Genomic DNA, 20,711 nt, shown 5'->3' on the forward strand with positions numbered 1-20,711 from the left:
TAGATTTTAAGAGTTTCTGAGTCTCTTTTCTAGTCATTTCCTGCCTGGTAGAAAAACAAGACGCAGACAAACAATCAGGGTCCATGTGAAAAGCTCCCACTTAGGAAAGTTTCTTTAACGTTTCCAGAAACTGACACCTTTACTTTCGAGGCATAGAGATGTGTTTTGATGTAAGCAGTAAGCAGGCTGTCTTAGTTCGGTTTCTATGACTGTGATAAAATACCATGACCAATGGCAACTCGGGGGAGGAAAAGGTTTGTTTGGCTTAAACATCAGCTCACAGCCCCTCACGAAGGGAAGTCACGGCAGGAGCTCAAGGCAGGACCGTGGAGGCAGGGGCTGAAGCGGAGGCCATGGGAGAATCTACATGGCTTGCTCAGCTTGTGTTTTTTTTTTAAATATTGAGTTTTATTTATTATGTATAGTGTTGTGTTTGTATGTCTGCCGGCATGCCAGAAGAGGGTACCAGATGGTCTTGAGCCACCATGTGGTTGCTGGGAATTGAACTCAGGACCTCTGGAAGAGCAGGCAATGCTCTTAACCACTGAGCCATCTCTCCAGCCCTCAGCTTGTGTTTTTAATAAGATCAGGACCACCTGCGCTGGTGGCACCACCCACAGTGGGCTGGGTCCTCCCACAATCATCAAGAATTGCCCACAGGCCAGTCTGGAGTGGGCATCTTCTCAATTGCAGTTCCGTCATCCCAGATGTCCCTTGCTTGTGTCAAACTGACAAAAAGTTAACAAGCACACAGGTACAGAATTAATGAGTGATTCCGTACAGTTCTCAGTATGAGGAGCGGATGTCCATATACTGAAGAGTAAAGTTGGAATCATATACTCATGCATATTTTAAAAATGAGCACAATCCAGGTGGTGGTGGCGCACATCTTTAATCCCTGCACTTGGGAGGCAGAGGCAGGTGGATCTCTGAGTTCAAGGTCATCCTGGTCTGCAGAGCAAGTTCCAGGACAGCCAGGACTACACACAGAAACCCTGTCTGGAAAACCAAAACAAAACAAAACAAACAAATAAACATAAACAGATAAAAAAAAACTCAGTGTAAAACCATGCATTTTTAGGGGAAAAAAAGAGTCAGAAATCTTCAAGAAGGTAAAGGGAGAGGCAAGCTGAAAAGACGGCTCCTCAGACAGGAGCGACTGTCATCGAGGGTGACAACCTGGTCCCTAGGGCTCACATGGTGGAAGGAGAGAGCTGGCCCCCAAAAGTTGTCCTGATATACACACACATATACACACTCAATAAATAAATAAATGTAATAAAAATTTTAAAAGAAAGTAAAGATATCTACAGAATAGGAGGAAGGTTTTACGAATCATTTCTCTATCTGATAAGGACCTAATAGTCAAAATACATTTGAGAAAACCTCCCAACTTGTTGTAAAACAAAATTAATCAAATTTTAAGTAGGCAAGTAAACATAATAAAATTTCTCCAAGAAATGTATACAAATGGCTAATACGCATACTAAATGATGATCAATGTTATTAAATACCACCTGAGATAACTTCATCCCTGTTAGCATGACTGTGAGAAACCCCAAGCATACCACAGGATGTGTTGGTAATGACACGGGGAGATTCGAACCTCATGCTTTTGGTGGTAATGTTAAATGCTGCAGCCCTTTGGAAAACAGTCAGTTCCCCAGAAAGTTAGAGAGTTATCATATAATCAAGCAATTCTACTCTCAGGTAGACACCCAAGAGAAAATAAAACACACACCCCCACACACAAAAAATACATGCAGTCTGGGTGTGAGGGATCACACCTGGAACCCTAGCATTTGGGAGGTGGAGGCAGGAAGATCACAGGCTGAATACCATCAAAACTCTGTCTTAAACTTCCTGACTCTGCTCTCCATTAAAAACACATGACGGGCTAGAGAGATGGCTCAGCGGTCAGAAGTCCTGCTTCTAACTTTTCGCTTATTATCTCGACATACGGAAATGTGTGGTTCACATCTGTAATCCTGTCTCAAAAAACAAACAAAACCCAAAAACTACTTAACCCCCAATATTATTCTTTTATATAGAAAGGAAACTATCTAATGGTGCATGCCTGTAATCCCAGCACTCAGTGGACAGGGGCAGGAGGATGAGACGCTCAGATCCTCGGCAGCCAGTGTGGGCTACCTAAGACCCCATCTCAAAAGTGACCACCACATCCATGTGTGGGTTTGCACCTGCCGCAGGGGACATGCGAAGTCAGAGGACAACTTGCATGAGTTGTCCTCACCACGTGGGCTCCACACAGCAAACTCAGATCACAGCCTTAGGGACAAGAGCCTCTACCCACTCAGTCATCATGCCAGCCCACAAAACATATGTTTACCAAGCCAGGCACGGTGGCTCACATCTGTAAGCTCAACACACTGGAGGCAGAGCCAGGGGACTGTGAGTGGAGGACATCCTGGGTTAAATTGTAAGTTCTAGGCTATCCTGGGCTACCCAGTAAGCAAGGTCTCAGGAAAACAAAACATACACACCATAAGTATGTATATGTGTGAATGTATGTATGCACACATGCATTTAACATCCAAAGTTAATTAACCTGCAGTGGCACTGAACATTTTGGTTCCTATCTCTACAGTTAATACTAAAACTATACACATGATAAACCACGATAAGGACTTGTGTTTAAAGATACTACAGGGTGTGGGCGTGCGCACACAGGTGTGGAGGATAACCTGGCTTCTGTCTACAGCCTGGCATCCTTAGTCAAACTAAGTCAGAGAAGCCAGGATTTAATTACAGGTAAAAAAAATGAAGAGACAAATGTTAGGGGGTGCTTTCATTCCAATGACACATCATGGGGATAGCCAGGTAACAGACAATGAAATAAAATAGCTAAAATAAAATACTGGAAAGTCATTGAGAGTCTGGTACACTCATGTTCTAGAGCCAAGGGATGCTACATTGAGTTTGGGACATTCCTGTTCTACAGCCAAGGGGCTGTTATATGAGAGTCTGGTACACTCTTCCTGTTCTACGGCCAAGGGGCTGTTATATGAGAGTCTGGTACACTGTGCTCTATACTCATGGGACTGTTATGGCTTTGGGGTTTTCACCTCTAAGTTATTCTGGTAAGAGACAGAAACTCTTAAAATCATTATGTATATTTTGTGGGCTTACTTTGGTTTGTTTGAAGAGAGACTGTTTCCACTTATTCTCCAACCTTAAATTTAGTAAGATTATCTATTATCTCTTTCCTAAACAGATCAGAAAAAGTTCAGGAGGGTTTCCCTGCATACTATAAATTGTTCCAGGAGAGTAGGGACTAGAGAATGAAACATTAAGATTAACCTATGAACTCTCAAAAATATGAACAAGACCAGCATGACTATACCACTAGGTCACGTGCCAACACGGACAGAAATTCCACAGCCACCCCCCAGATGAACAGCTACAGTCAGTGCCTACTGAGAAGAAGATAATCAGTCTTCCCTAGGGACTGGCTTCTACACAGGCTGCCCAAGCCCAAGTGTCAACCGTGGACACAGCACGCACACACAAAGCTGAATGAACTCCATGCTGCCTATGGACTGCCAATGACAACGACATTAGTGGTTCTGAGCTGCCGAGGCTGACCCGACACCTTCAGAGCCTCTCTCATGCACATACACCGTTCTTCCCATTCCTTTGTTAGTTCACACATGATCTGTTCACTCCAGCCTAGCAACAGCGTTGTGAATGACAAAGAACACCTCACGGTGGCTCACTGGAGAAGTCCCTTTAGTTTCAAGGACGAATAACACTTTCCCTCAACAATTTATTCCAACTTAATCTTATGAAAACTGTGAGTTGTATAAACTAATGAATCTTACAGAAATTGATCACTTGGAAGACAGACCAGAACCGGGTGAGCCTCCAAACTTTCAGGCTCTACACGCCGGTCTCTCATCGCTCCCTTTCAGAGGGCAGATGTTCAGAGCGGGTGTGTGTGGGGGGGGGGCGCTCACAAATGATGTGAGAGCTGACCAGAGCCCTTGCTTAGAAGGTTTGCTTATATCATGTTCATCTCCATCTGCTCACAGAACTACAGCCAAATTAAGAGGTCATGTATGCATTTTCCATACCAACAAACCTTCTGTTTTCCTAGCTTTGTTTTCCCCTTTCTTTTCTTTTTTAGCTTCTAAATTTGTTCTATTTTCTGTATTATGTGATTATAATATCTTATCTTTTCTAGAGCAAAATGAATTGAAACTACCTGAAAGAGAGTAACCTCTTTGGAGAGGCATGAATTAAAATGGAACCATATAATCTTCCCAATACTACCCAGAAAAAAACCTGAATTATTGAAAAAAAAAACAAATAAACAAAATAAAAACCAAACAAGTACAATCTGCTTTCAATCTAATGCTTTTAATTATTTGGGGCTGGGAGAAAATATCAGCCTTAACAACAGTCAGAAGTGTGAAACAATTATTTTTTAATGCTATTTTAAAATAAGTGTCACCACAGAGCTAATAATTATTGAAGCCTTATCACTGTAATAATTAAGAGTAATTTACATAGCTTTCAAAACAGGAATACATTTACTTCGAACAATGGAATCACTGCATTCTGACAAGAAATACTTTTTTGATGTTAAAATTGGTGTTATTTACACAGTGGCCTCCGCCTGTGACAATCCTAAGGAGAGTTTTTTAATAATTGTCATAGAAGCAAGATATACACAATAATGATTCACGGTCAGTTGCACCACACCCAGATATTTATCACACAGACACAGTAAGATGGGGAGTCAACTAGGCGCTATGATTCTGCCAGAGAGATAGCAACACAGGGACCTGGCAACAGAACATGACACCTGATCTCTTGATTAGTGCGGCTGGGAAGTTGTGGCTATTACGCAAGGTGTACCTTTCTGAAAATCTCGAAAGAAATTGATGTGAAAACAAATTCAATCCAGGAACTCTGCCTGGCTTCAGTCGGCTTTCTCCTTAACATCACGGATGACGTCACTAAATCTCGGCCATCACAATTCTATATCAATAATTCTAAGAGATGCAGTCACATGAGAAAAAGAGAACTCATGTGTCAAGCAGGAGGGGTGGGTGGGGTGGCAAGTGACGGAGAGACGCAGCCGGCCTGGCACTGTTCAGCCCAGGGCGATTGACTTCTCCATTACCATGTCATGAGCGATGAACAGTAAGAAAAATCCCCAAGTGCCACCCTCTGTGCTCCTCGCCAACCCCGACTACCAGCCAACAATTCTCATTTATAAGTCACTATGGTGCCGGTGAGGAACCAGATGTAACCATTTTACTTTTTATCCTTTTCATTGTTGTGGTTTTCCTGAGACCCGGGCTGGCCTGGAACTGTGATCCTTCTACTTTAGCTTCTTGCTAGGCCCAACTGTTAGCTTTTTAAGATTTTAGATGTATTTATGTTATGCGTGTGACTGTTTTGCTTGCATGTTTATATGTTTATCACATGAGTGTCTGGAGCCCATGAAGGTCAGAAGAGGGCATCAGATCCCCTTGAACTGGAGTTACAAAAGGCTGTGAGCACCATGTGGGTGCTGGGAACCAACCTGGGCTCTCCTCGAGAGCAGTAGATGCTCTTAGCCGCTGAGCCACCGCTCTAGCTCCCAGCTGATAACTATCTAAAAACAAAGAGTCATGGATTAGCATTACTTTCCCAGCATGCAATGAGCTTATAAAGAACCCCTGCTGGGAATGTACAGCTCGGTTGGAGAGCATCGGCCTGGACCTCAGCACTACAAACAAACAAGCCATCTTGCTGGTTAATTTTATGTCAACTTGACATAATCCAGTCATCTGAGAGGAAGAAACCTCAACTGAGAAAATGCCTCCATAAAATCAGGTTGTAGACAAGCCTAGAGAACGTTTTCTTCTTTAGTGATTGATGAGGGAGGCCCCAGCCCACTGCGGGTGGTGTCAGCCCTGGGCTGGTGATCCTGGGTTCTATAAGAGAACAGGTTGAGCAAGTAGGATGAACAAGCCAGTAAGCAGCATCTCCATGGCCTCTATATCAGCTCTGGCCTCCAGGCTCTGGCCCTGAGTTTGAGTTCCTGTCCTGATTCCTTCAGTGATGTGGAAGCACACACCAATAAACCCTTTCTTTCTCAAGCTGTGTGGGTCACGATGTTCCGTCACAGTGACGCTCACCCTAAGACATCATCTCTTGTTGGCACACCCAAAATGAGCTAGAATTTAAATCTGTACAGTGCCCGCTGTTTTAAGACACACAGGTCAAGTTCACTGTTTTCAGTTTAGTCTCAGGAATCTACACCATGGGTGATTTGTTTGGGCGATGTTTCAGATTCCTTGGAGAGAGAAAGGGCAGCTTTACTGCTTTGATAGTCTATTTGATTACTTTTACTTTCATGTTTTTCCAATTAACACTTTCTCTTTGGTCTAATTAAAATTAAAAAAAAAATCCCAGCACGGGGGACTGCTGAGGCAGGAGGATTGCCTGGGGTCAAGGCCAGCCTGGATGTTGTCTTAAAAGCAAACAAACCCCAAAGCAAATCAATAGAAGACATACTCTAAGCAAATTAAAGCATCATTACATCAGTAGAACTCTTTGATAACATAACAGTTGCTATGGCAACATAACAAACGTCTATTTTGAAAATGAAAGTACATCACTTTTAGGACCAAGTTCTACTTGTCTAAAATGAATTTTGTATATTTACCTTAAAAAATAAGTTTCTACCCTAAGATTCATTAAAAAACCTATATGAATACAAAAATTGCTGGCTTTGAGGCTGGTGAGATGCCTCAGCAGGCAAAGCTGCATGCTGATGATCTGAGTTCAATTCCCCCCCATGTACCCACACATGTGAACATGCAAACTACACACATATACACATGCAAACATTTTCATTGGTTTGCAGTAACATCAGTGCTTAGGAATATACATCTAGATATTTATTTTAAAATGTCTTTACTAAAATATGTGTGAGCTGGAAGAAAGAGAATAGTTGTGAGTACTTATGAAAGATGTATAGTTAGGAGCTGGAGAGAGGACGCCTTGGTCAGTCAGCCCACAACCACCTGCAACTCCAGCTCCCGGGGATCTGATGCTCTTTCGGCTTCTGACGGCAGCTGCACTCAAGTGTACATACCCCGCCCCGTACACATAAACAAAAAAAAAGTATGTCTAAAAAATAACAATGACAACAAGACCCTGAAACAAAATGTGATGAGGAGTAGAAACAACATCGGAATAAATTTAAACCGGAAGCAATCAAATCAAGAGGGATGAATGAGCTCAGTGGTTGGCTGGAGTGAGCATGCTGGACAGCACCGTCCACGGAACTCCATATGCCTTCGCCTTACACAGGGCCTCGTGCCAGAGTAAGACACACAGCTAATGAGCTAAAGCTATGTCTCCACATCCCAGGCCAACATTTACAGCATCTGCCAAGGAGATTTAAATTCATATGCTCAGTATCCATGGATGCTCCAACCTCAAATTCAACCATGAATTGAAAATATATTTTTAAAATGTATCAAAACCAGATGTGCACGGACTCTTCCTGTTATCATTATTTCCTAGACATATATTCAAATTGTATTAGGGATTATTAATAACCTAGCCTTCAATTAAAGACTATAGGATGATGTTTACAGGCTACATGTAAATACTATGCCGCCTTATTTTATTCATCATTATGTGCATGGGTGTTTTGCCTACATGTATGTCTTTGTACCATATGTGTGCCTGTTGCCTGTTGAGGCCAGAAGAGGGAAATTACATTCCCTGAGACCAGAGTTACAGAGTTACATGGGTGCTGGGAATTGAACCTGTGTCCTCTGGGAGAGTGGCCAGTGCTCTTAATCACTGAGCTACATCTCCAGTCCCTACACTATTTTATATAAAGGTCTTCAGCATGTACGAATCTGGTATCTAGGATACCAGAGGATAATTATATTTACACACTGTGTACATGCATGCGTGTGGAGAACAGAAGACAATCTCATGAGTCATTCCTCAGGGTAACGTGTGTGTGTGTGTGTGTGTGCATGCAAGTCAGGGAACAATTCCTAGGAGTCAGTTCATTCCTTCCACTGCATGGTTCTTAATCTTGAAATAAGAATACTAATAAAAACTTGGTTCATTTTGAGTGACTCAGACAAATTTTCTGGATTAGAGTTTAATTCAGAAATAACTGAGTAACTGCTATCCTTAAAAATGTCCGGGGGACCAGGCAGGGGCTAGAAAAGAAAAGGCTTGCTGTGATGGCACACATCTTTAATCCCAGCAATTGAGGGGCACAGACAGGCAGATCTCTGAGAGTTTGAGGCCAGCCTAGCCTACACAGTGAGTTTCAAGACAGCCAGAGTTATATAATGAGAACCTGTCTCAAAAAACAAAACAAAACCAAAAAAGAAAAAGAAAAAATAAAGAAGAAAATGAAAAGATAAATACTGACAGGGACTTCAGCAACTCCAGTTTCTAGGGATTCGAATCCTTCTGGTCCCACAAATGTGGTGCATACATATAGACACAGGGAAAGCACTCACACACATTTAAAAAACAAATGAAAGAAAGAAAAGTCAGCTACCTTTCAAATTCTAACAGGGAAAAAAAATCTACTGCTAACCAGCTGATCAAAATGAAAAATATTTATCTATCATGTCCAATAACTGTCATTGCAGCTGTTTGTAAGGCACAAAGCTTCAAACCAAAGTGGAAACAAACATTTTTGATTCTAGATTCCAATATAGGAAAAAAATACTAAAACATTTTCTCCAAACAAAGGAAAAACAGAAAAATTAAAAACCCTGACATTGAAGCAATATGTTCTTTGAGGATAAAAGTCAAGTTTGGGGAACCGAGAACCCAGGCAAGCTTCCTGTAGAGCCGCCCTTCCGGGGAAAATAGGGAAGATGGGGAAACGATACACCCAGGAGAGAATTCCAAAGATGATGTATTAGGGTCTGGAAAGACGGCTCAGCAGTTAAGAGCACTGGCTGCTCTTCCAGGAAACACAGGTTCAATTCCTAGCACCCTCATGGCAGCTCACACCTGTCTGTAGCTCCAGTTCCAGGGGATACAACACCCTACATAGACAGACATGCAGGCCAAAGACCACTGCACATAAAAGTAAAAATGAACCATCCCAAAGAAAAGATGTACTAGAAAGTCCACTTCAACATTAGTGCTCGCTGCTGGGAACGCAGCAGGAGGAGCTGCCTCGCCACCTTCAAAGCACTGAGACAGTTTCAAGCACAGCGGTGACAATTCAACATTTCCACAGCTGAGATGAGGGACAAAGTTTTACACACACAAACCCCGAGCAGAGCCTACTGCATCTCAGGAGCTTCATGGTGCTGAGACATTAACACGGGTTATGTAAATCAGCAGAGAGAAATAAAATAACTTGCGTGGCAGAAAAAAATAGGAGAAGTCGCTGCCAAGTAAATGCTCTATCAAATGACCTTTAATGGCTAATACCCTGCCTCCGTGTTTCTCTCCCTGTAGGAAAAGCAGCTAAGCGGTGGCAATCAGAATGGATTCTGCAGCGTTTCCAACCAAACGCCTTTCCATCACTGCCCGAAGCAAGCTGCAAAAGCAAAAGCACGCAGTGCTGATGTCTGCCCATAATTCTCGTAAATTACATGATAAATGTTCCCTCTGTCGAAGCCATTTTAACCAATTCTCCGTTAGCTGCAGAAACAGGGAGCAGAGTTTGAACGGCTAGTAAGATTAACTAAAATGGTGTACTTTCCCCCCCGCACGCCCTCTATTAGACAGGCTTAGGAACACTGGAAATCTAAAATGCAGACTGCAAAAGGAACAAAAGCATTGGGACTGATGCATGGGCAGGTGTGTGGGTGAGAAGATAATGACAGAAACCGTGGCCTAACAACCTTTCCGCTTTCTGCTCTTTTGTTTCCCAGGTGAAAAGCTGCATGTTGCTCCTGTCCCCTCGAAGCCACCCCACATCACCAAGTATTAACAAACACTCGGTGATTGAAAAGAAAAACTCAGTTCTTAAAATGAAAGGCGTGAGAGCGTGAGTCAAGCCTGAGTCACCGAGCCTTGGAACGCTCCCCGGTTATTCTAAGAAAAATAACCAACACGAGTTCACACAGAACCGCGATGAAGGACCTAGATTTTGAAAGAAAAGAATTGAGGCAAAGACGGTTTGCACTGCTATGTTAAAACTCATTTTTAGCTTGAGTGTGTAAGACAGCATCCTCAGCGTGGCAACCAGAAGAGCTATTCACAAACACTCTTCCTCCTTCTGAGCACATGGTAAGACTGCCTTCCCTGTCCACCGAACTCAGGTGTGACCGGGAATCTGCAGCAGCTGCCGGTAAAATAGGAACAGCGGGCTGAGTGGGTGACAGTACCTGCTGCGGAGCTACGGTGACTTCATCTTATCCCCGTTACCCAGACAGATGCACGACATAGTCACACGCACATACACAATACACACACACACAGGAATGCTTGTACACATACATGCACACACACACACACACACACTAATAACAACAACAATAATAAACAACTTTAAGAGGGAGAGCGACCTTTTGAAAGCGACCAAATCGGCAGAAGCTTTACTAGCCAACAGAGCCCTCGCAACTTCTCTTCCCCTTGTCACTGGGACGGGCAATAATTTAGTTATTCTAGTTCTGAAATGAGGATGATAACAACACAGATGGCCTTAAATGGGAAGGTATCAAAAAAAAAGTTAAAAAGCTAGCATGCTTTAAGACACTGAAAACTTGAATTATTATGCAGCATAGCCCAACCTATCTTGACTAATAGAATTGGTTTTTGTTCTTCTAGATTATCCATACAAATTCTTTTCCTTTTTAGCTTCTGTTTTGTTTTGTTTTTGTGGGGAGTTGAAGTTTATTGAGATATGTTAATCAGTAGTGTTAGGAGAAAGAAAGGCACCCAGAAAAAAGGCCTAACATACCCCAGAGTGTAGGTGTGGACTTCTCAAAGAAGAGTCGCCTTATTTTGTTTTTTTTGTTTTATGTTTTTTGTTTTTTTGAGAGAGTCCTGTTCTGCAGCTCGAGTTGCCCCTGAATTCACCAAAGTGCTGAGAGTAGAGGTGTGAGCCACACCAGACTTTTCACAGCCTTTCTTCTGTATCTTTCCATTCCTTGCTTATTATCTGTGTCTGTGGATGCACACACGTGTGTGTACATGCATATGCATGTGTGTGGTGTGTATTCATGTGTATGTATATGTGTGTGGTATGTGCATGGATAGACTGTGTGCATCTATTTGTGTATGTGTATACATGAGTTGTGTAGCTAATTTAAGATGTAAGAATTAGTTAATAAGAAAGCCTGAGCTATTAGGCCAACCAGTTTATGATTAATGTAGACCTCTGTGTATTCCTTTAGGACTGAACAGCTGCGGGACCAGGTAGTAAAGAAACCTCTGTCAACATCTATGTGTTTGTGTGTGTGTGATGTATATGTTTATGAGGGTCGGTGTGTACGCATGTTTGTGTGGTATATTCCTGTGAAGGTATAAATGTAAGTGCATATGTATACATGTGAAGGTGTTCGTGTGTGTGTATATATTCATGTATATGTGTGATGGAGGAAGGTCATTGGCTAATAAAGGAACTGCCTTGGCCCATGTTATTGGTTAGGACATAGGTAGGTGGAGTAAACAGAACAGAATGCCGGGAGGAAGAGGAAGTGAGCTCAGACTCGACAGCTCTCCTCTCCGGAGCAGACACCTCAACGCCATGCTCCCCACTCCAGGGAAGATGCACGCTATGAAGCTCTGACCCAGGATGGACTTAGGCTAGAATCTTCCCGGTAAGACCGGTGCTACACAGATGATAAGAAATGGGCTAGTTGGGGACGCAGCCCCGCCACTCCATATTACTACATATATGTATTTGTGTATGTGTGTTATATACATCTATAAGGGTGTGTGTGTATGCACACGCATGTGGTCTATGCAAGTGCATGTGGTGTATGCATGTGTGACGGTGTGTGTGTATAAATGTATTATGTGTATATGTATATAAAGGAATGTGTAAATATGTGTCTGTGTGCTAGTGTATATGTGTATTTGTGCATGTATACATGTGTGGTGTGTGCATGTGTGCAGTATATGTGTGCACGCATATATGCGTATGCATGCGACAGTGTACATGTGTATATGTGTGTATCCGTGTGTGTATGCATATGTGTGTGCATGCATACGTGCTCATAATGTATGTGAGTGTGAGGGTGTGCAGGTATACACGGAGGCAGAGTGCTTTCCTCCATCACATCGTCATTCTAACTAAATCTCTCACTGAATGCAGAGCTCGCTATTCCAGCTAGACTGGCTGCATCTGCTACCTGGCGGCCTGCCCCTCATGCTGGGGTTACTCCTATGCCTGGCTTTTCTGTGAGCTGGGGACAGGAACTCAGGTCCTCATGCATACACAACACTACCCACTGGGCCATCTCCTCGCAGCCTTTATGTCATTCTTGGTTACTTTACAAAGAAGATGACTGTTTACTTGGAGACTCAAGCTTAGACTCTGAGCACATGTTCAATAAAGCATGAAGACTACTTGCTGAAGACGACTAAAAATAACGAAGTAAAAGCTGTCGGTTATTCAAAGCAGGATACTGAATGTGCTCTAAAATCAACAACCACGAAACAAATCACCGTGCCTCTGTTCCTACAGAGCCACAACCATGGGAACACATGGACACACAGGCTCTGGGTTGCTCTTTCCCCTTGCTTTAAAATTTACTGGATTATATGCCAAACACTACAATAAGTACATGTCAAGAATTAGCTCAGTTAGGCTGACCAACCCTGCAACTACCCAGGTCCAGAGCCAGGGCTACGAGCTGGCCCACGCCAACATCCACCCCATCTGTGATTTGCTGGAGCACGTGAAGAGACCTGACCTACTGATCCAAAGCTGCAGGATCTCCATGGCACAAGGCAACAACAGGATAAGCAAGAGGAGCTCCAGTGAGGGCCCAGCATCGACAGAGTAGCAGAAGCCAGAGTCCTTGAACCAGACCAATGGCTCTGTGCAATGAACACTTGCAAGTAAAGATATATGAACAGAAGGGTTTACTGCGTGACTCAGCGTGTCACACTGCAGCTTCCATGATGAGATAGATTTTTTTGCTTCTTTCTCTCTTTTTTAACTTTTTCTTTTCTCCTAAATTTTATTTTATTTTGCAGGGGAGGTTGCAAGGGCAGAGGGTGGATACAAAGGGGCAGGGAAATGAATGGGATGGAGATACATGACGTGAAAGACACAAAGAATAAATAAAAAGGAGAAAAAAGAATTAGCTCATTTAGGGGCTGGAGAGACCGTTTGCGAAGGACCTGGGTTCAGTTCCCAGACCCACACCAGCTGTCTCCTGGCCTCTGCAGGCACCACATGTGTGTGCATGGTGCACATACACGCACTTAGGTGCACACATACAGTTAAATAAATGTATTTAAATAAAGAAATAGATATCTTTAAAAAACAACCAGCTCATCTAATTTCACACTGGCTCATTTAATTTCACGCAAGGTGGGCTGGAGAGATGGCTCAGTGGTTAAGAGCATTGCCTGCTCTTCCAAAGGTCCTGAGTTCAATTCCCAGCAACCATATGGTGGCTCACAACCATCTGTAATGAGGTCTGGTGCCCTCTTCTGCCCTGCCTAATAAATAAATAAATATTTTAAAAAAAATTTAATGCAAGGCACAGGAGGTTCTAGAACTTACGCTGAACTAGAACATTATGGCTGAAAGCAGGCACTGTCTCTGACCGGTTACATAATTGACTGTAGTCTCAACTGTCCATTCTTTCAATAATTATTGAAACTGCTAGTATATTTACAAATTGATAAAAACAAATGATTACCCAGTGAGAAAACAACTGCATAGGCTAATTTATTAAAGTATTGTGTGGAAGTCCCCAAAGTAATGAGTATCTAGTATCTTGATACTGTATCTTGGTGTATTCATTTTCAATTTAGAGATGTGATCCACTGAGAACAGTGACTCCAAGGAGCAAGGAGAGGTCAGGAGAAGGCAGCTGCAGGCTATACAAAGAGAGCAGCTGTTTACAAGACTGTTTCTACAGACAAAGAAAGACAAAATAGAACATACTTACAATTTGAGATTCACGACTCTTAGGAAACATTTTTGCAACGTTGAGGCCATCGATAACAATATCAAAAGGAGGACAGGAGTTTACAAAGTTCTCAAATCTCTTCAGTTCCTGAAAAAGCAAAGTCAGACAACATCAAGAAGAGCCTAAAAACCAAAACCAAACCAAAACAAAACAAAACAAAAGAGCCGGGTGGTTGTGGCGCACTCCTTTAACCCCAGCACTCGGGAGGCAGAGGCAGGCGGATCTCTGTGAGTTCGAGGCCAGCCGGGTCTACAAAAGCTAGTTCCAGGACAGGCACCAAAGCTACAGAGAAACCCTGTCTCAAAAACCAAAAAAAGAGCCTAGGGGCTGGGGATGAGGATGGGGAAGAGGGGGAGAGCATGTCAGCAGTGCCTGCAGCCTTGGGTTTGTTTCCTAGCACTGCTTAAACTAGGAAAGCCACTCCAGGGTGGGGGTGGGGGGGTCAAGGTCATCCTCCACCACACTGTGAACTTAAGCGTCATGAGATAAGGAAGACCCTGTCTCAGAACAAACCAATCCAAAAACAACTAGACCAGAGAAGTGAACAAGGGCTTCACTGTAAACATGCTGAGGTGATTGAGTATTATTTTGATAACTGGAATATTGCTCCCATAAAAACTCTGTCTCTGCCTCTATCTCTGTCTCTGTCTCTCTCTCTCTCTCTCACACACACACACACACACACACACACACGGGGGGGGGGGAGTCTTCCTAAATGAAATCTAAAAAGGCTGCATTTAGATGCCAACTGCACGTATCCAGGGCCCTACAATCTTAGTGCTGTCCTCACGGGACATCTTCGCGCCCAGCCTGATTTCAGACAGTCACTAGACTGCCAGCGGCACACGCAATATCATAAGAGATCAGGATACTGAAATTGTTAAGTCCTGTCCCTAAGAGAATTGAACACACAGAAATCAGTTACCTGGTAACCGTGGTGAAAGAACAAGGATCTACATTTTAAATTTTTATTTATTTTCTTGGTGGCACACATCTTTAACCCCAGCACTCTGAAGGTAGATACAGTTAAATCTCTGAGTTTGAGGTCTACTTGGGGATTTTTGAGTCAGCGAGGGCTACACAGTGAGTTTGTCTCAAAAAAATTTTTTTTCTTGAGTTTTGTTTTTTGAAACAAGGTCTTGCTGTACAGTTCAGGTTGGTCTCGAACTCACTATGTACTCTAGGCTGGCCAGGAGCAGGAACGTCCCGCCCATGCCTGCTGAGTGCTGGAAGTACAAGTATGTGCCATTACTGGAGAGAGAAGTAATATAATTATATTTCGATTAAAAGCATATGGTTAGCCTGGCGGTGGTGGCACACATCTTTAATCCCAGCAATCCCGGGAGGCAGAGACAGGTGGATCTCTTTGAGTTTAAGGTTTACCTAGTCTACAGAGCTAGTTCCAGGACAGCCAGGGCTACACAGAGAAACCCTGACTCAAAACACACACACACACATACACACAAAAACTAACCAAACATTTAAACAAATGTTTTAAAATGCTATGCTATGGGGGCTGGAGAGATGGCTCAGAGGTTAAGCACATTATCTGCTCTTCCAAAGGTCCTGAGTTCAATTCCCAGCAACCACATGGTAGCTCACAACCATCTGTGATGGGGTCTGGTGCCCTCTTCTGGCCTGCAGACACACACACAGACAGATATTGTATACATAATAAATAAATAAATATTTAAAAATAAATAAAATAAAATAAAATGCTATGCTAACACAGAGAGAGACAGAGACAGAGGTGTCAGAGAAACAGCAGGCATGGTAGTGATATCCTACACCTGAAACCCAGCACTGGGGAGATAGGAAAGGAAAGAGAGGGGAGGAGAAGAGAAAGCAGTGGAGTCTCTGTGGCAGGAAGACTCTGGAGAGGAAGGTGGTTAACAATGGGGGAGGGGCAGGAGGGCTTAGTAAGAACAAAGCAATGACACTTAGGGTGGAAATTCAAACCCGTTTCTTTGTGTACCAATACAAAATTAATGCCGCGTGGTGATGGCATCCATGTCTAATCCCAGCATTTGGGAGGCAGAGGCAGGTGGTTCTCTGTGAGTTTGAGGTTTGCCTGGTCTAAAGAGCAAGATCCAGGAAAGCCAGGGCTACACAGAGAAATCCTGTCTTGAAAACCAAAACAAAACAAAAATTAAGTTAGTAGAGGAAATTTATACTTGGTATTAGCTAAAAGGCCAGAAATAATAGAAGAGTACATTTGATATAGAAGGAAATAAAGTAAAAAGGAATAGAAGTCCAAATAATTTTAAATGTGATTATTCTTTACAATTTTACACAAACTACACCTGTAATGTACTTTGATCATGTTCTTTCTCCCTTATCCTCTTTCATCCCCTTACCACCACAAATTAAATTTAGTAAGGCAGGAAGAGAAGACCTGTCCTCATCCTCTATTTCACATTGCAGACAAAATTATTTTAAAATGGATCGCAGAAGGCTGAAGAGATGACTCAGTGGTCAAGAGCAGTGGCTGCTCTTGTAGAGGACCCGGATTCAATTCCCAGCACCCACAAAAAGACAACCATCTGTAATTCCTGTTCTAGGGGATCCAACACGTTCTGGCTTCCTTGGGCACCAGTACACAGTGGTACATACAGAAATGCAAGTAAAGTCACCCATACACATACAATAATAAAATAATTAAAATTAAAATTTGTATTTGGTAACAAAACCAACTAAATATTGGTTGGAATAGGAATACTAATAATAAATAAGATTTATTTATTATGTATACAAGGAACATTAATTTCTATAAATGAAAGCAAAATATCAAGGAGAATTAAAAATTTCTATGCACTATTGAATGAAATACAAAGGAAAGGACATGGCTGTTCCTAGGTATGGTGGAAGACAAAGTTTACTGTAGATATATGGGAGGAAAATGCCAGAGGCAGGGACATGTGGGAGAGTCCAGAGTGGTCATGACCCTGAGCCATGTGAGGAGAAGGGAGAGGGGAGAGACATGATGAGGTGCCCCAGTCCGGAGGCCAAAGGTTCAGGGGATGACCAAAATGTCTGGATTCTACAGGGACAAGGGGTGACCAAAATGTCTGGATTATCTATGAAAGAGCCTCTGGGGGAAGGGCAGCCCAGACCCTGGGCCAGAAAGTTCAGGGTAGGGGGCGGGTAGGCCGGCTAACCCTGTAACAGGTAGAGACTGAGGGATGCTGGGAGAACCTGGAGGCCAGGTCTGCTTCGATATGTTAAACAGACACATCAGCCGTTTGTCCCAGGTTTGAAACTTAACAAATATGATTATCATTTTTGTTTGTTTCTTCCATATACAGCTAAATAAACAAAAGGAAACAGGACACGTGCATTAAATTGCCAACACTGAAGCTTTCCTAAGAGGCCATCTCTAATATATCAGGAGGATTGGTAAGAGTGTGAGGCCAGACTGGGGCTGTACTGTGAGTTAGGCCAGCGTGTCTCAAAAAAAAAAAAAAGTGTCACCAATAACCAGCAGAGCAGACATTTTCCACTACACTGCCAGCTATCATTTTGGTGCTGTGCTTAGTAATATATTGTACTCATCTCAGTAATGGCAAACATGGACATCAAAATGAGTCTCATAAAAAGTTAGGCTAGATAACTTACAAACTCCCCTTTCTATTCTGATATTGTGCTGTTCAGAGCAGTTGGAAATTCCTTAAAACTACAGACTGGGAAAAGGTATGCCTGAGACAATTTATGGGAAAGGTGACTCTCTGGATGCCATAAAATCCCCATCCAAAGATTATCCTCCTGGTCTATATTTCTACTCAGAGAAAAAGGTCCAGAACGTCAGGCTGCTCTTCCATTCCCACTGCTCAGGTCTATCCACCGGGGACACTATCAGTGAGGGATCCATGGCAGTATTTCCAAAGGTGCTCCTGAAGCTCAGGTTGAGTTTTAGTTTATTTTTGAGAAAGCATCTTTTGATTATGTAGCTCTGGCTGTTCTAGAACTAGTTATAAAGATCAGGCTATTCTTGAACTCACAGAAATTCACCTGCTTCTGGAGTGAAATACATTCATTTTGTTGAATGCAAAAGCCACCAGTCAGTTCATGCAGACAAGACGTGACCAAAATAGAGCTGGCCTACTGAGGTAGCCCACACGAAAGACAGGACAGAGCAGTGCAAGTCTGAAAGCCCAGCAGCTTGCATGGAGGGTGAACCTGAGTAGAGGTGAGTGTGTGGGTGCATGCCTCAGTCCCATCATTTGAAGCTGGAGAACTCAGAGGTCAATGCTCAGCTACATAGGGGGGTGGAGGGCAGTCTGGGCTACACAAGACCCTGTTCAAAATAAAACAAGGAAAATATTACCCAATAAACAATCTAAGAACAACTATTTCTTTCATGTCTATTATTGGGTTTATACATAAATGTACATTGCCCAATGATCCAGGATATAAAAAGTCTACCCATACATTAATCCTTTATTTCTTGGCTGTCACTGAAAACATTTTTTTTTCTTAAAATGGTTTAATGAAATAAAATTGATGTGGGATTTCCCTCTGTATGCTGTGAATATGTTTTACTAGCATTGGTTAATAAAAGAAGCTGCTTTGGCCTATAGCAGGGCAGAATATAGTCAGGCTGGAAGAGACATAGAGAGAGAGTAGGTGGAGTCAGGGATTATGTATATTACTATGTTTTCTTTGAATTTTTTGATTGTGAATTAGCTAAATTGAGAGAGACACTCATTGTAAAGGCTACTAAGCTAAACCAACATATATACTTTAAAGGTATCTTGACTTCAAAATTTGGGTCTAAGGATACATTACTTTAAAAAACAGGCCTCAAACTCACAGTCCCCTGCCTCACCCTCCTGAGAACTGGAATTGTGGGTAATTATAACCATGCTTCAGTCATTGCCTTTTTTAATTCATTTAATGCTTTACAATATAAGTGAAATGTAACCAAAAGGAATTGTAAATATGATTTATAAACAGGCTATTAACACAAATGTTGGGAGGGATCAAGCAGGTAAAATAAATGCTAACACTGGCTAAATATAAGAAAATAAAAGAGGGCTGGCCAGATGGCTGAGTGGGGAGGGGGCTTGCTACCGAGTTCCAGAATCCACAGGGTAGAAAAGAAAACTGACACTCACAAGTTGTCCTCTCATTTTAATATGAATGAGATAAGTTTTTAGGACATGGCTTTAAAAGAAAATTCATGTGGGCATGGTGGTGCACACTGTTAATCCTAGAACTTGCGGGTTTCAGGCTACATGGTGAGACCCTGTCTCAAAAAACAAAACAAAAAATGGAGTGGTAGTGTACACCTGTATTTTCAGCACTCTGGAGGTAGTGGAGAGGGGTAGATTACAAATTTAAGCTCATCCATGTGCATAGTTTGAAGACAGCTGAGCTACAAGAGAGTTTCTTTCTCTTTTTCCTCTCTCTCTCTCTCTCCCTCTCTCTCTTTCTCTCTTTCTCTCTCTCTTTCTTGTTGTTGTGGTGGTGGTAGTTTCTGCGAGACAGGGTTTCTCTGTGTAATACTGGCTGTCTTGGAATTTATTCTGTAGACCAGGCTGGACTTGAACTCAAAAGATCTGCCCACATCTACCTCCAGAGAACTGGGATTAAAGGTGTGCACCATTGTCAGGTGAGAGATTTTCCTGAGAGAGAGAGACAGGGAGAGGAAGCACTCTGGGCACAGAGACACTTACCCACAGCTCAGCATTTGGGAGACTGAGATGGGAGGACAAAAAGTTCAAGGTAATCCTCTGCTAGAGTGACTATAAGGCCAGCCTGAGCTACCCGAGACCCTGTACCCTCCAAAAGATTGTATCTTGAGTTTAAATTAAGAAAAAAGGAGGGGGTTGGAGAGATGGCTCAGAGGTTAAGAGTACTGACTGCTCTTCCTAAGGTCCTGAGTTCAATTCCCAGCAACCACATGGTGGCTCACAACCATCTGTAATGAGATCTGGTGCCCTCTCTAGCAAGTAGGCATATATGCAGACAGAACACTATATACATAATAAATAAAAGTCTTTAAAAAAAAAGAAAGAAAAAAGGAACTCCTTGTTACTATAAGATTGAAAAGTGTAAAAAAAAAATGTAAAATGAACTCTAAAATAACCAGCAGTTTTATTTCTTTACTTTACCCCAGCTCACGCTAGAAACAATGAAGCAAGTCTGCCAAGTGGTCTTACCATTGTAACACGAAAATGCAGTTTAAACCATGGGAGCAAGAAACAGGAATTTTAACATGACACATAAGCTCCAGAACAAAGGAAAAAGCCGATATATAATTATATGAATTTTAAGGCCCACATGGTAAGCCTAACTCTACTTTAAATTCTCCTAATATGTGAGAAGACTAACAGGTTGAGCAAGTAATTTTTCTTGGTAGGTGGAGATGCTAAAATCTATAACACCCTCCCTCCCCCGACAATGTTTCTCTGTGCAGCCCTGTGACTGTCCTGGAACTCACTCTGTAGACCAGGCTGGCCTTACGCTCAGAGATCTCCTGCCTCTACATTTAGAGTGCTGGGATTAAACATGTGCGCCACTACCGCCCTGCAAAACAGACACGGCATTTTTTTAAAACAGAAAGAAAGGGGATATTAAGACAACTGGCTT

At 42.5% G+C, this 20,711-nt stretch overlaps 1 protein-coding gene across 3 annotated transcripts in view; it reads right to left on the reverse strand.

Moving 5' to 3' along the window:
* Prorp (protein only RNase P catalytic subunit) overlaps positions 1-20,711 on the reverse strand; it is an 89,542-nt gene that overhangs the window by 34,292 nt on the left and 34,539 nt on the right. For all 3 annotated transcript variants that reach the window (XM_075948338.1, XM_075948339.1, XM_075948337.1), the window contains one exon: positions 14,100-14,207. In XM_075948338.1, the coding sequence (XP_075804453.1) occupies positions 14,100-14,207 (108 nt within the window). The remainder of the gene's footprint in view (positions 1-14,099; positions 14,208-20,711) is intronic.

The sequence above is a fragment of the Microtus pennsylvanicus genome, chromosome 14 (assembly GCF_037038515.1).
Source record: "Microtus pennsylvanicus isolate mMicPen1 chromosome 14, mMicPen1.hap1, whole genome shotgun sequence".
In the NCBI taxonomy this organism is placed as follows: domain Eukaryota; kingdom Metazoa; phylum Chordata; class Mammalia; order Rodentia; family Cricetidae; genus Microtus; species Microtus pennsylvanicus.